Source organism: Apus apus, chromosome 5, assembly GCF_020740795.1.
Source record: "Apus apus isolate bApuApu2 chromosome 5, bApuApu2.pri.cur, whole genome shotgun sequence".
Classification (NCBI taxonomy): Eukaryota; Metazoa; Chordata; class Aves; order Apodiformes; family Apodidae; genus Apus; species Apus apus.
Window position 1 is genome coordinate 39,774,493 of NC_067286.1, and position 16,232 is coordinate 39,790,724.

Below are 16,232 nucleotides of genomic sequence, written 5' to 3' on the forward strand. Positions count from 1 at the left end.
GAGAACCATTCAGGAGGAGATAGATATATTCGTGACCCACAGATCTATTTGGGTGCTGTTAATAAGCAATTAAACTATTTTCTCAATGTCTAGAAAGTATATTGAGATTAATTTGATTGGCCAGGCTATGATTAGGACTCATGTCCTTTGGATCACCATATGGTAATTCCAATTACTGTCATACTAACTTTTAATCCTTGCTTTACGTTAGTTTATTCCGTTTTCCTATTAAGGATGTGGCATCTACAGAACAAATGATACACATACACCCTTTTGGTTATAGTTTTGACATTTAATTAGTGAATGCTATGACATGAAGTATACTCCATCTCCAGCTAGATATTTCCATATACTGACAGGTATTATGTATAGCCCCTTTTTTCAGTAACTGAAATACAGACCTGTAGGAGAACAAAGACAACCAATGTGCTAGTTCCTATTTGTCTCTTCTTACATTTTTTGGTACCTATCATCTTCTAATCCCTCAGTTGGAAAGCATGCTCCAACTGTCTTGATTACCATATGTAGAATGATAAAGAAACAGTTTGCCAATATCTTGTTCATCTCACCCGAAAACATCATTCTGTCTCACAGGCGTAACTTTTGTCAGTTTTGCTTGTTACAACTCATGTCCCACATTTCCCACCAATTTCAGTATCAGAGTCAACCCCACACAGCACTATATACCTCTTCTTTGTATATATAGAGCTTCTAGAGTTTTATCATACAAATCTCTCAAGTTTGCAAGTTGCCTATCTGTTATAAGGAGTGAATTTATGACTAGAAAAGGATTAAATCAATAAACAATGTTGTCCCTTACAAGATCTTGGAAATTTCGGGAAAATTGTTTAACCTTCCCTGCTTTTATTCACAGACTTCTGAGAGTGCTCAAAGAAATCTGTATGGATTTTAACACCTTAAAGGGGCAAGAATCTTAACATTTTAACAAAAGGGGCAAGAATCTTAACATTTTAACAAAGGGTTTTGTTATCCAAAACGTTTAATTAATTAATAAGGCTAAGTAGGTATTAACGAAAAACCTGTCATTTTGTGTTACATACAAAGCAATCAACTCTGCAAAAGACTAAACTGGTTTATCTTTTTCATTCCAGTTTAAGGACACTCAGCCTTCTCCCTGCAAATTGTTATTTAAAAGATGGATCTATACACATTTAAAACACATTTTATAATGAAAGAATGATTGCTCTACTAACTTACAACACAAAAAAAAGTCCTACCGTAAAAGATGTAGTAAGAAAGAACTTGTCTTCCTCAAGTCATCTGTACTGACAGATCCAAATTCAGAAGTTCCAGAAGGCTAATAAAACACTTCACTGCTTTTCAGGGTAGCCCACTGACATACTTGTTTTCTAAAATAGAATGCCAATGGCATAAGCCTACCCATATTTTATACAGCAATAAGCAGAAGCAATACTCTCCCTTCACATGGGTAAATTCAATTGACAAATGAATGCAGATGTAAAAGAACACAAAATATATTTTTCTTAAGAGTACAAAAAGATTTGAGTCTCCCCCATAACTGTCTACAGCATCAATAGCGCACTCAGCTTTTTGGAAGTACAATTATTAGTAAAAAATTGTATTATTAGAGGCAATCAGTTTTGCCTTATTTTATATTTTGCTTTTTTGCCACTCTCAAAAGAGTCTCATGTATTTCATTAGGACAGAGTAACTAATAAATAAAACTGTACTCATTTTAAAAAGTTATAAATATCTTGTGATGACAACATTATTACACTTAAACCCACATGCTTACATTATATTTCTTTAACAGGTGCTCCCAGCATCCTAGTTTGTTTCTGGAGACAGACCATAAGAAGAGGAAGAGGCAGAAGACTTCTCTACCTGGGAGTTACTAAAGAAAACAAGTTTATCTGAACATGTGTAAAGCTAAAAGAGCTGCTAAAGAAAAGCATGTATGTGTGTTTTGCAAGAAGTCTCTTGGACTATATACAGAAAAATATACGACATTACAACATAGCTTTCAGGCCTTACACTTATATTTATTCCTCATATTAAAACTGCAAGAAAATCAATTAAAATGATGTGTATGCCTACATGAAAATGCAGTACAAACAGCAGCTTGGTACACACATCTGCAAGCATTTCTCTAGCAGTTATCTGAAGTGTCTATATGAGAATTACTAAGGCAAGGGTTTAAAAACCTATCACAAATGAGGGTTCAATCAGTTGTCTCTAGTGGCTAAAATCAAAGGCATTTAAAGTGATGCTTTGGAATTATTCATTGCAAAACACTCCTATTCTTTCAACAGGTAATAAATAATGGCTGAGAACAGGCTTGCACTACCCCTGAGGTCCAATTGTTACTCACAACACTGCCTACTTTTGCTCCCTGGTGTTGCATTTTAACTCTAATTGCATGATCAAGCCAATAAATTGGACTCAGGGGACAAAAAAAACACTACAAAAGTACCTACTCTGACAAAACCTGAGGTTGCAAGAAAATGCACTTCAAACAGAAGTTTGAAGGCAAGACGAGACAAGCGATGGAGAGGTATCCAGGCTTGAAAGACAGTCATTAATACTGACAGATTACTGTAATTCTGGCTGTCAAGGTGATCGATATAAGCAGCATATGCCAATCAATACTCTCCTCATTTACTGAGCAGCATTAGATATATAGTTAGGTAAGATGTCCCTAAGACAGCATTTCAAACCATACTTAACAAACATAAATAGCACAATTCATGCTTTGGAATCTCAGCTGTTTTTTCATTTGGCCTGTTTTTAATTGGGCAAACCTCAGTGTGATGTTATCCACACAAAAGTTACTTTAGATTATTCTATTACACTGCATTGCCATAACGTATACAATCCCTTTAAGTGAGGTATTTTAAACTCTACCAATTTTCTATATAACATATTAAAGCACTAATGTTGAATATGAACATTGTTAAATGCAGCAGTGTTTTAAGCACTGTTCCTTTTGCTTTTTTGTCCATCATTGGTTTGCCGACCTACTTTATCCATCCAAGGTTTACAAGAAACCAAATCTTCCTGGTATTTCCCATGGAATTTTCCTCATAACAGTCTCTCACTGTCTAAATATACTTGTGACATATTAACTGCATATATTATTTCAGAGGGGAAAAATCTATGAAGGTAATAAAGATAGCTACTACTGCTATCACGTACCTACAAGTAGACACACACATATATGCACAAACATGCATACACACATACTTGACCCTCTATAAATATATAAAACTTTCCTCTTACAGTTAGGTTGTTGTAGAATGCCGAAAGAAACTGTTACACATTATTCCTTTTAATTGAAATACCCAAACAGTACATTAAAGCAATCTATTATAAATACTTTGGAAATGTTTAGGTTTTCATGCTATACCACTGTATACAGGCATTTAATGAACCGCATTTTGAATTATTAAATGATGAGTTGTCAGCAGAACTAGGATTTGGGAGAACAGCAAAACTGAGCAAGTCAAAGTACAGGAAAGACTGAACATCATATCATCTACCTCACGATTCTGCTTGAATTTGGAAAACAGTTTTCATTGCTAAAGAGTAAAATAGATGTTAGAAATAACTATTTTTTTCTGGAAAATACAGCAGGGGTCATACGATGAACTCATTCATGGCTCTTACTTGAACTCCTATCAGATAAGGCTGCAATGGTATGATTCAGGGATGGGATTAATACTGAAATCCTGAAATTTTCCATTATTTTCTGTAAAGCATATAGAGTACTACCTAAAAAGTGTCCCAAGAAGTATTTTTAATGTCTGTTTCTTCTCATGTCTGATGACAGAAAAATCAGTAACAGGTATGTTAAAACCTTTTTTTCCATTTGATATAGTTATAATTCATGCAGCATCATTGTATTAATTTAAATCTCCAAAATCGTCACAAATTTAAGTTTGAAAATGTAAATAAAACAAATATACTTAATTAAATGAGACAAATGTGGCCAGAGAATCTGAAGAATACTCTTTACTCACTGTATGTCATTAACAACAAGCACTTACTTTCCAATGTCTGTAGTTCTATCTTGTGGCAGATGATGGTCAAGCACACTCAAGAGTGACACTACCAGTTCCAATAAAACCCTTTATTGAGGCAGTTAAGTATCACATAAAACAAGAAAGCTTCTTCTGAACTATGAATTTTTAACACAGAAGAAACTTGTAACAAAACACTCAAACATTATTTTTTTCAATAAGAAGTTACTGTCTTGTCAGATACCACCTGGAGTTAATAGCTTCTCTCTGAAGACAATTGTCTGAAAAGGTCAGTTACAGTATAGCAAGTACCAAATGTTTAGAATATAATGTAAAAAAAGATAGGGGATGTAAATTTTCCAGTTTTTATTATAAAAAAAATCAATTATAAAATAATTTAGATTAAGATATATTCTATAGTATTTTATAGATGGAATAATTAAAATAGCATTATGTTTTTGATACTTAAACTATTTCATGTGACACCAAAAAAATAATCCAATTGGTTGAAGAATTCTTGGCATTAGGTCAAAACTTTGCATAGTATTATAAAAAGGTTAAAAATATGCTATGATGTTTATATACCTAGAACACCTATAGTTCAGGTGTTCTGAAATTTCAACCAATTTCAGATTTAAAAGACGCTAAACACAATTTCTTGCTGTGTCTCCAGCTACATAGTAGTTAGTATCATTTGGGAGGGGAATATTACATAAGAGAGAAAGCATTATGGTGTCTGAATTTCTCTATTTGCACTAACTGCACTGTAAATACAGATGGTTTGGAATAACTGTTAACACTAAAAAATTTGTGTACAATGTGTAAAAAAGTAACAGAAGTCGTTTCACAGTTGGAATTCCACTCCCACAAGGTTTCAGTTGTTTTGTTGTATGACAAATTTCAACAGGGTGGATTATTGGAGATGCTTACTAGACTCAGAAAAGAACACTGTCTTGGTGTACCTCTTGGCATCTGGCTAACATCTGTTGTTTATTCAGGAAATTCAAGGACATTTTTATATGAAGCCTCTTCTTCTGTTTTTCAAAATATTTAATATGGAACCACTTCTTATGCATCACAGATTCTGTATTCAGAATGTGATCAAGTCCTTGCTCTGACATGCAAGCCATGAATAATACTATTTCTATCAGGAATGTCAATGCAATTTAATAAATGAATAGTCATCTTTAACAATCCCCTAAATATTTGCCTCCTTATTCTACATCACAGTGAAAATGATTGTTCTCAACATTCAGTCCCATTATTACATCTGCTGCTATGGTCTTAGAAGTTTTCCTAGTGCATGTGCAGCTGGAGTGTGTTCAGAGATAAGCACCTATAACAACATATAGCTATGAGAAGAAATACATTAGCTATGAGATAGAGAAGGGGGTATTGCTGCTTCATTAGCAAGACAACACAAGTATTTTATGTGTCACCTCCTGCCATGTGCATTTATGCTGCCTGTTAGTGAGAGGGTACTGTTACAAGAAAGCCAGGCCATAAAAAGATAGTGAGGGACTGCAGAATCCTTGAAGGGGAAACAAAATCAAAATCCACAAATCAGTGCAGAAACTCCACCCATGATGGCAATATTTTCATGCAGCTGCAGCAATGAAAATGTCAAGCACTAAGTGAAAGCAGGATACCTGCCATGCCCGACTGACGTTTGCTGATGAATTTAGTAAACTTCTAAACTTAAAATGCCACAATACGGAAACATATCATCATATATATAGTGAGCGAAGTATAAAAACAGAGCAGAAGAAATCTTTAAAAATAATTAAAAAAATAAAATCTTCAATATGTTTTGCTATCTAAGTTTGCTATCAGAAGTATCAAAAACATGTCAGAAACCGGAAGGTGATTGACAGCATATGTCAGTCTCAGAAAGCTACTTCAGACTGTACAACACATGCCCAAAGTTGCAGGAGACTACAAAAGGGAGATGAGCAGAATTTCCTGTATCCATGCAACCATTATTACGCTATTCACACGTGCTCCCATTGCCACATTGTGATTAGCAGACTAGTGCAATAAGGAAAAAGTTGCAATCAGGTTATATGAGGAGGACTGAATATCCCTGCTGATTACAAATGACAGCTGATTTTTTCAGTCAGGTCTGCACTTACAAAACGCGCTAACTTGGAGAATGGAAAAGCCTTCCTTGGATGGAGGGGCCACACTCAGTGCCACTTTCTTCACATCCCATACACAAGCAAATCAACACAGTCCTACTTTTTAACTAAGAGTTTACCATGATCCACCCTCACCACAAAGATCTGTAACATGACATTGTAGATATTTCTTAAATATAGCTAAGCACAGACCTACGCATCATCAACTCAACACGGTGTTAAAAGGTGCCCACCAAGCACAGCGAAATAAACCACACATGGAGACATCTGTACACTGATGCTGGTTTGAAATTAAGAGACTAATGGGCTTGAAATGTGCTCTGCTTGAAAGAATGTATTCTTGTTTCCTCAATATTCACATTAAGCTGAACTTCTACAAACCATCATCGAAGTTCCTAATAAACGAACACTGCTACAGTATATTAGATACTCGTAAGGAGGTAAAGAAAAATTATTTTTGACCAGATCACTTCTGAATTCTCTTCTTGCTGACACCACTGTGGTCCTACACATGTGGGAAACCTTCATTACGAGCTTTGCTTTTCCAGCTGAGTCTCTCCTTTTGGTATGCCAAACAGAAAAACAGCATTTCTGTTCCTTTTTTCCTCTCCCTCTTCATGTATTGTTTTCACCACTCCAAGCACTCTTTTTCTTTGCTCCTGCAACACTTCAACACAAGGAAAGACCACCTTGATCAATGAGTCCTGTCTTTTGCAACAGAGATGGAGTTGGTGGGGTCTCCAGAAAAGCTATTTAATCACAGATCATAAAATACTCCTGCCCCCAGGCTTTTTAGTCCATAAAAACCTTAAAAGTCAGTAGTGAACTGCTAAATCCCTAGCTAAAATATGCCAGAGGAAAAAAGTGGAAGACACTAAGACAATCCTTGATGTGTTCAATTCCCTGCTATTGCAGGAACATAGTTAGATTTAATTTTCAAATATTCCTAGTTAACAGACTATGTTCATGTTACAGGAAACACCCACCAGTCTTCAAAATTCTTGTATGAGAAAAACTTCTTCTTGACCTCAAATATGGCCATGAGTTGAACACCAAGAGCACATCCATGACATTTTCAATCAAGAGTTTTTGAAACCACTGAGAGCTAGGCCAATGTTTGAAGTTTAACATTTTTTTGCTGCTCTCCACTGACATAACTGACACCACCATAGCCTAATTGAAACTAGGGAAGTCTGTAGAGATTTTTTCTAATTTCACGCCAAGCAAACAGTGTTTAAAAATTAAAATGGGGGTGTAGGCAGTTCCTTACAATATTTACAAAGCTCTGAATATAAGATACTCCAAGCCAAGTGAAAGAATTCCACCAACTACTTAACAAAGCTACCCTTTAATATCAATGCCCAATCACCTGGTGCTTCACAAGTGATCATATTAAACCCACCAATCAATCTAATATCTAATATTAAAGATATGTAACACTTTCTAGTTACCATGCTAACCATATTAGGAGGCAAAAATCATAAATTACAGTGCTTTAATGCACATAAAATTACAATCTGGAGAATTAAAAGTGAACGTGCATTACACTGCCCTCAGGAACTGGCCAATTCCTAGACTCTGAGCTGGCAAGCTATGTCTGAGGCATTCATTACAACTTTCATATTCTGTAAAGAAGTTTAATGATAGAAGTTCATGGGGTTTTTTGGTACTGAAATCTTGCTGTTTCAAATTAAATAGCTTTCCAATTGCTCATCACTATACATCAATTAATACTATAAGCCATCACTTTTCATGGTATAATAATGCTAATACATTTTAAATTCTTGGATTAAGCCACTTGAGTAATGACAAAAAGATCGGACCTTTCCAAACACAAAAATACAATGAATCAACATCTGTCGTCTACATAAATGGCATAAACGTCATTTAATGTGATCATATCAAACACCATTCATCATTCATCTGTAAATCCACTTCATCATAGCTAATCCAAAACTGAATATTAACAATCAGCCTCAGAAAAAAAAAGAGTATTTTAGTAACAATCTTCTCACATGACAAATAAAAGTATCTACAGCTTGGGTGGAAATTAAGCAAATAGTTTCTTATGGACCAAAATTCAAATTTATCTATTAATTTGTGAAATTAAAAAATAGTAAGTTCTTGTTGATTTTACTAATGGATGTCTTATAACAGAACTCAATCTCAATAAATGAAGAGGTCTAAGTGACTGACTTACCTTTTAAAAAAAAATTTTGGTTGGTAAATCTCTTCTTCCAAGAGCAGCTCTTTCAAAATACTACAATTTCAGTTCCAACAAAAAAAATTAAATTGGGAAAACCTTTTCTTGACATTTTTACAAAGACACTAACTTAATTTTGACCACAACTTTGTATTCCAAGCTGAATAACAAAATCTGTATGACAAAAATATAGCAAATTTCTCATCTTGAAAGAAAACAACATTCATATCCCTCTTGGAATTAAAAAACTAAATTAAGTCACATTAACACTGGATAAATACTACATGTATTTAAGGAAAGAAACCATAACACTGCTACTTAAGAAAGTCTACTCACAAAACTGTCATTCAAGTAATTTTGTTTAACAAGAAGTGATAAGCACATGTTATAAAACATTAGAAACAGGCAATTATTCAGCACTGAAACTATTCTTCACTTAATTCAAAAAAGCTGGTCTTCATCTGACTTATCTTCTATGGGCTTAATTTTCTTAAAGGCACCATTGCCCTAAAAACTGAAAATACTTTCCCTACGTTAAACCGACAAAGATATAAAATGACACACAACATAAAGATCATACCTGTAGAACAAGCAAGGGAATGTAAAAAGGCCTTGGAAACCATTCGAGTGAAAGGATACAAGTTTTGGTATAATGGGATTAATGACTTCAATGCACGGCTTGCATTTATAGCTGTTGCACGAACCATAATAGGGAGAATTTTTCCATTCACAATAGCACCATCAAAGAGTGGACCAAAAAAGGGAACCTGAATAAAAAAATATGAAATTCAACATTAAGCAAGATCTTAGCTATAACAATTAGCAATCAATATTAACAATAGAGCACTAAAATAATACCTTTTTTTTTTTTCTCCTCATCACTAGATAATCAGACCAGTTATTGTGCCCCACGACAGACCTTTTTTCTTGTGGAAATATACAGCCATATAACTGCTTGATATCCTTGGTAACAGATAACACAGTATTTGAAGAAAATTAAGCAACCATTTGAATATTATGCCTCATCAAAGCTTATTTCCACGATTTGCTGCTAAAATCCTTGGAACAGTCAGTCATGCATATGTATGTGATGTTTCAGAGGCTGAAAGGTCAGATGACAATATTGTTGGTGGTAGTAAGCAAAAGGAGTAATTACTCAAATATTAAAATAATATTTATCATAGCTTTAGATAAAACATGTCCATAAAGACTGGATTAATGTGCAGCTATTGTACAATTACTGGTGGACTGACCCCCACCTTCCATATTTTCTTCTATCTGCTCTTCTTCGTTTCTATGGTATATATACAAATATATAGTAAGCCCTTTACAGGAGAAATCTGTAGTGAAAGTTTGGACTCTTTGGACCTTAAGTGTAAACCTTATTTGTGAGATCCACTAAAAACCTTGATTTTGAGTAGAGATAGCACAGATGGATCTTATATTTTGGCCTTACATTTTTCTCTAATTAATAATAATTTTGCAATTTGAAAAAAAAACACAAACAACCACCCAAACAAACAAACAAACCCCCAACAACTCTATTAACTATCTTCATTTCCTGTATGTGTGAATAAAGTTCTGAAGCTGCTAGCAAAAAACACGTGAAAAGCAAAATTTGTGCATCAGGGCAGCAAAGGGAGCAGAGTGTACACCAAACAGTCTTCCTGCTAAAATGAAACCAATGCTGCAAAATAATTTGAGAGCCCTGTGTTATTTTTGCCATCAGTCATTTAATGTTGCTTTGAGAATACTGAAATCTGTTGGAAGCCATTTTTTTTTTCCCACATACAAGGACCTCTTGGACTAACAACAATCCCTGGTCTCAGCAGTTTTCTTTTTCCTTCTTAGCCTGCACATCCCCAATACTAAAACGTTTTGTACTTAAAGTATTAAGGGAAAGAATATACTTATTAATTGAAAACATTAGTAACCCAGTAAAGAACAAGACCACGTACTGGGCATCATTTCATGCCTATCATCAGATAGAGGCAGACATCATATAGAGGGAATCTTCTTTCTGTCATACCTTATTTATTGGTGTCAGTGCTTCTTGAAATAATTTTAGTATTTAAAGCCTATAATTTCATGGCAAGTGTCACCACATAGAAAATATGCAGTACAAACACTCATGACTACTATTACTCAGTCAGTGTTCACTACCCAAAACCACTGTTTCAAGAACAGGGCTGGCATAGACATTTGAGGAACAGTCATTAGAAAGAGTGTGTGTTTATATGCCTAAGAGCTGAATTTGTGGAATTCATCTCCAGATCCTTGTAGGAAGCCAAGGAGAAAGTGAAAACTAGCTTTGAGAAGAAAGGGGAATACGATACGGATGGAGAAGTCTGGAACAGGCTACTATTCAACTCCCACAAGCATGTATCCAATTTGATTAAAATGTTTGTCAAGTTTATCTTTAAATGATTATGCAGGATATTATAGATTTGTTTCCATTTTATAATGTTAGCAGATATACTTGACAGGTCAGGTCTTTGCCATTTCAAGTTACTGATTTTATTAAGCATTGTACTCACTGAGCTCTTCCTCCTACCACCACTGCAATTGTCAATGTTAAAGACAGATCACCTTGTTGGATCAATCTGTTATACCAAAAACTCAGGCTCTAAACAAAACTCAGGTTATATTAAACATACAAAGGAAACACAAAAGAAAAATCTCTTACCTCAGGCTTTTTCATGATCTGGATACTGAACATATGGTTTTTCATGGGATAGATAACTATAAGTACATCACCAAATTCTGTTGGAATGATTCCTCTTCTGTAATCTCGAGTATGCTCTGACCAGACAATGTGTACTTCATCATTTCCTAAATGTCTTAGCTGGAAAAGCAAGGATAAAACCCATCAGTTCAAATATATTCTATAGCCATACAGCTGTACTAAATGCTCATATTTCAAAAGGACAAACTCACTAAAAAGAAATAAAGTGAATAAAATAACCCAACTGCACTACAGTTTTCTTACAATTTCAATGAGAGTATTATTCACAGTATTGGTTTATGCAGTAAATTTTTATACATTGGTGCCAATGACTATTTAAATTAACACATCAATACGTTTTCTACTGAAAGCTAAAATTTTATTGATATTATCTAAAGAATGCAGAGTGATTCAATATGATTTACTGAAACGCTTTCAAGATTGCCATCACTGACAGGCAGCAAATTACTAAATTCTAAATGGATTTTTAAAGTATATGAATGAACACCTATTTAAAAGCTACATATCTGAGCAGTCTTTAATGTCACCATTGTGGCCTGATTTCAAACTGGCTACTACAAACAAAATGCTTTTAAAGGATAATAGCTACTACATTTCCATAGTCCCTAGATTAACTAAACTAAATACTCATTTGCCATGAAACCTGCATAACTTTGTAAAAATAACTTGCCCTCTCCCCAAATGGCTCTTGATTTGGCTCAGAATGGCCAAACAAGTTCTTCAAAATCCATGCTGTATCCTCAGTTACCGTCATACAACGAGATTAAGCAGTATCTTCAACACTTTTGAATTATCTGCACTGAAGCTCCAAAATGCTCCTTCTGTTAAACATTACCATCTGATAAACAAATGTTAACATAATGGAGAGAGGCTTTACGTATACTAAACAAATACATTCCGATTATTAAACATAAGTTTCTTCACAGGAAGGGCTATTTTTGAGAATTTAAATTGAAATATCATTTTCCCTCCTTGTGCAGTTACAGCTGACAATTGTCTTTACTCACAGTTTTCAGCTTGTTTGCACAGCTTTAGGCAAGTAGAATTTGTCAAACAACAGCCTCGGTAAAACCATGTTGACTGCTCTTAATGATTCCCCTCATCCTTGATATGCCTAGAGATAGTGCCAAGAACAAGTTGTTCCATCACCTTTCCAGGGATGGAGGTGAGGCTGACCGGTCTATAGTTACCCAGGTCCTCCTTCTTGCCCTTCTTGTAGACTGGAGTGACATTTGCTATCCTCCAGTCCTCAGGCACCTCTCCTGTTGCCCACGACTTACCAAAGATGATGGAGAGTGGCCTAGCAATGACCTCCGCCGGCTCCCTCAGCACCCATGGGATGTCCAGATTGCTTAACTGATCCCTAACCCAATCCTCATCTACCAAAGCAAACTCCTCCTTCATCCTGACTTCTGGGGCTTTAGGGATCTGGGGCTGCTGGAAAGAGTCTGCAGCAGTAAAGACAGAGGCAAAGAAGGCATTCAGTACCTCTGCCTTCTTTATATCCCGTTGCCAGGGCACCCACCTCATTCACCAGAGGGCCTATATTGCCTCTAGTGTTAGTTCTATCTGCAATGTATTTGAAGAAGCCCTTTCTATTGTCCTTGACCTGACTTGCAAGATTAAGTTGCAAGGAGGTCTTAGCTTTCCTAATTGCCTCCCTACATCCTCTGACAACAGTCCTATATTCCTCCCAAGTGGCCAGCCCCTCCTTCCATGATCCATAGGTTTTCTTTTTTTTCCACTTGAGTTTGCCCAGCAGTTCCTTATTTAAGCATGCAGGTCTCCTGACTCCCTTACTTGATTTCCTACCCATTGGGATGCTCTGATCCTGAGCTTGCAAGAACTGATCCTTGAATGTTGACCAACTGTCTTGAGCCCCTTTACCATCTAGTACCCTGTCCCATGGGACTTCTCTCAATAATTGATTGAAGAAGCCAAAGTTGGCCCTGCGGAAGTCCAGGATTCTGGTCCTGCTGGGTATTCTGTTCCTCCCACACAGGATCCTGCACTCCACCATCTTGTGATCACTGCAGCCAAGGCTGCCATTGACCGTCAGCGCTTCAACCAGACCCTCCTTGTTGGTGAGTACAAGATCCAGCAGCTCTCCTCTCCTAGTTGGTTTGTCCACCATTTGTATTTAGAAGCTTCTTGTATTCATTTTCAGAACATAACTGTACTTTAAATAAAAGCAAAACATATACACAGTCCTCAGAGAAATTTCATTCCAAGTATTCATACTACAGAATCTCCTAGAATGCTACCTTCATCTTACCTGAAGGCTTATACTGGTTGTCAGCAGCAGACTTTAAAAAAAAAAAAAAAAAAAAAGGAAAAAAGAAGCTGCCTCTGCTCTTTTCTGCTGGCTTTAAATTGCATCAGACTGAAAAACAGGGTTGCATTTCTCCAAGAAAATTTTTTTTTTCAGTGCTGGACTGGGCAAAGGACAGATGGCATCGATACCCTGCATCTTGCCTGATGCTCAGCAAGTCATTTGTTTTGCCTGGACCAGATCATACATACATCTAATTTGCAATGACTGCAGTTCCTTTGAGGTGAGCTGTTCTTGACTCTTATATAAATGGCGTAATGATTTTGAACAACGCTTGGTTAGGGATGCTCTTGTGCCATCATAACAACATTCACTATGCTGAGTTTTATTAGACTGGATTAGAACAAAACCAGGCAGCAACCTGAGTGACTGATGTGCAACTGGCAAACACCGGAGGCAGAAACCTTGGATGAGACCTAGCAGTGAACAATGTGCTAAAAGGTAACTAACTGTGGAATCATTCAGAGAGGCTGAACCTCTCCTGCCTTCTAGGTGAAGTGACAGTTGAACTATCTGTTGAAATACGACAATGACAGAATGGCATGAGGGACTGATGGGCTTGCACTTAGAGGCAACAGAGAAGCTCAGGAAGGATGAGGCTGCCTAACCAAACAGAAAGCAAAATGGGAATCAGTTTAGCTATGAAATCTTTTGAAAGATGAACAAATTGCATCATCCTAGATTGAGGGATGGCCATCTGGTGCACTGACTGAACTGAACTTATTGAACTGACTGCCAAAAAGAAGAATTAAGTCTGATACATCCATCGCTGCACCGCACCATTCCTAATTCAGCACTATTGCACTATTTACTAGAAGAACTAGCCCTCTTTTACTATCTTTGGACTCAAAGACAAACTCATATGCCATTAGAAATAAGGAAAGGTGACAGCGTACAAGCTAAGCAAATGGATCCAAAATCCAAAACATATAGAGAGTTTAGACAGTGCAGCTTCTTGAGGGCATCATTGCCTCTGAATTTCATTTATCAAAGGTTGCCCCTTGTGTAACTGTTACTGATACCTGCAGCTAATCAGACAGGACATCATTCAGTTCTTGCACTTCTGTAAAAGTGCAAAGGAACTCTGTTCCTTTTTCAAGAGTAGACCAGAGGAAGCTACAACACTAATATAGTGCTTCTTATTGTTTCTTTCAGAGGGCTTCACCTCGGTCAGCAAACCAAGCTTATGACAAAGCTTGAATGGTGGTAACTTGAGTTGTTAACAACATTTGATTCATCAAAGAGCACCAATACCTGAAATTGTCTTGAAAAGCTTTCCAAGGTCTGCCAGATTTTGTGTAAACTTTTTAGAAAGAAGCATTTCAATTTTTCTGCCTCATTTTTCAGTTCCCTATTAAAGGACCTTGAAATTGAGCAGTGCTCCATGACAAAACTCTCCTGCACGCACAGTAAACATTTGGAGAATTCATCATTCACTAAAATTCTTATGCAACAGAAGAGTCAGAGCCTGATCTCTTTCAGCTTTAATGTGGATTCTTCATGTCTTTGTACTGAACTGAAAGCATCCCAGAATTCAGTGTCCTGGACACAGGTGGTATAAAGACACTGAGCTACAACCACCTCGGCTCATTGAAACCTAAAGGACAGACAGCAACATGGTTTCCCAAGCAGAAGGTATGGTCCCAGTGTTAGCTAACAGAATCAGATTTGGGGCACACAGAATGTTCAGGTACCAGGACTGAAATCTGTGTTAATGGTCACTCAAAACTCATCACCATTTGTTTAAGCAACTACATCTTCACACTCATTTCCTGACCTTGTCTTCCTAAATGTAAAACTTTGTATGTCCATAAATCACAGTAAGGAAAACAAAGTGCAAATCCCTATTAGAGAAATAAAGTACAGCAATAATATAAATAATAAAAATCTCCAAAATAATTTAATACTTCAAGTAACTGGTAATACCCTATTGCTGAAACACCTGGAAATATAGGTTACCTATCCATATTCTGAAATGCTAATACTGCATAAATGCTGATCAAACTGCTGTAGAGTTTATTAGTTAAGCATAAGGCAAGACACAAAATGGAGATGGACAAATGCAGAAAACTGTAAAAAGGCATTAAGGATAAGAAAAAGGTCTTCTTATAGCAGCATTCTTCAAGAATGAAAGTGTCAAGGCCAGAGAATGGAAAGTTCAGCAATCAAAATAACAGTTTAGGATACAGTGGATAAATTTTAACTGTGTGTATGGAAAGGCTATGTTGCAAGAAATGTTAACATAGAATAAAGAACAGTCTTAAGCACAGACTGAACATAAGAATCCAGAAAGTGAACCAAATTAAAGATGATTTCAGGCTGTGGGCACAAGTTACAGGCACAATGGTCATGTTATCTGTGGTGATCCAGAAAGGTGGCAATGAGAAAGAGATGAAGAGCTCTCTGTTTCAGCTATTTTGAACCTGAGCTGTTGGTTAGACAGCCCTGAGGAGATTTTGGAGACAAACAGATATTTTGAGGCTTGCTTTGAAAAAAAAATGACCGACTGTTAGGTTACCTGAAATTTCAAATTTAACTCAAAATACTTTAAAATATTCTTACTCTATAGCCATCATCATGTGTCAGCTCTCCTAATACATTTATGTTAACTGAATACAAAAGAAATGTGAAATAAATATAACCAGGAGGGATGATCAAATCTAATTTTGATACATTAGTGTCATATGCTGTACATGTTACAATAGCAGCCAGACTTAATACTAAGCTGCAGGCTATACTGAAATTTCCAAATGGCAGATTGTTCTAAGTGATACCAAGTATAATTGAAGTAATAAACGATAGTAAAAGCAAA

General features: G+C 36.1%; 1 protein-coding gene across 12 annotated transcripts in view; it reads right to left on the reverse strand.

The window, feature by feature from the left end:
* RALGAPA1 (Ral GTPase activating protein catalytic subunit alpha 1) overlaps nucleotides 1–16,232 on the reverse strand; it is a 131,784-nt gene that overhangs the window by 21,404 nt on the left and 94,148 nt on the right. For all 12 annotated transcript variants that reach the window (XM_051620629.1, XM_051620628.1, XM_051620627.1 and 9 more), the window contains 2 exons: nucleotides 11,029–11,187; nucleotides 8,982–9,109 (listed from right to left, as the gene is read on the reverse strand). In XM_051620629.1, coding sequence (XP_051476589.1) covers nucleotides 8,982–9,109; nucleotides 11,029–11,187 — 287 coding nt within the window. The remainder of the gene's footprint in view (nucleotides 1–8,981; nucleotides 9,110–11,028; nucleotides 11,188–16,232) is intronic.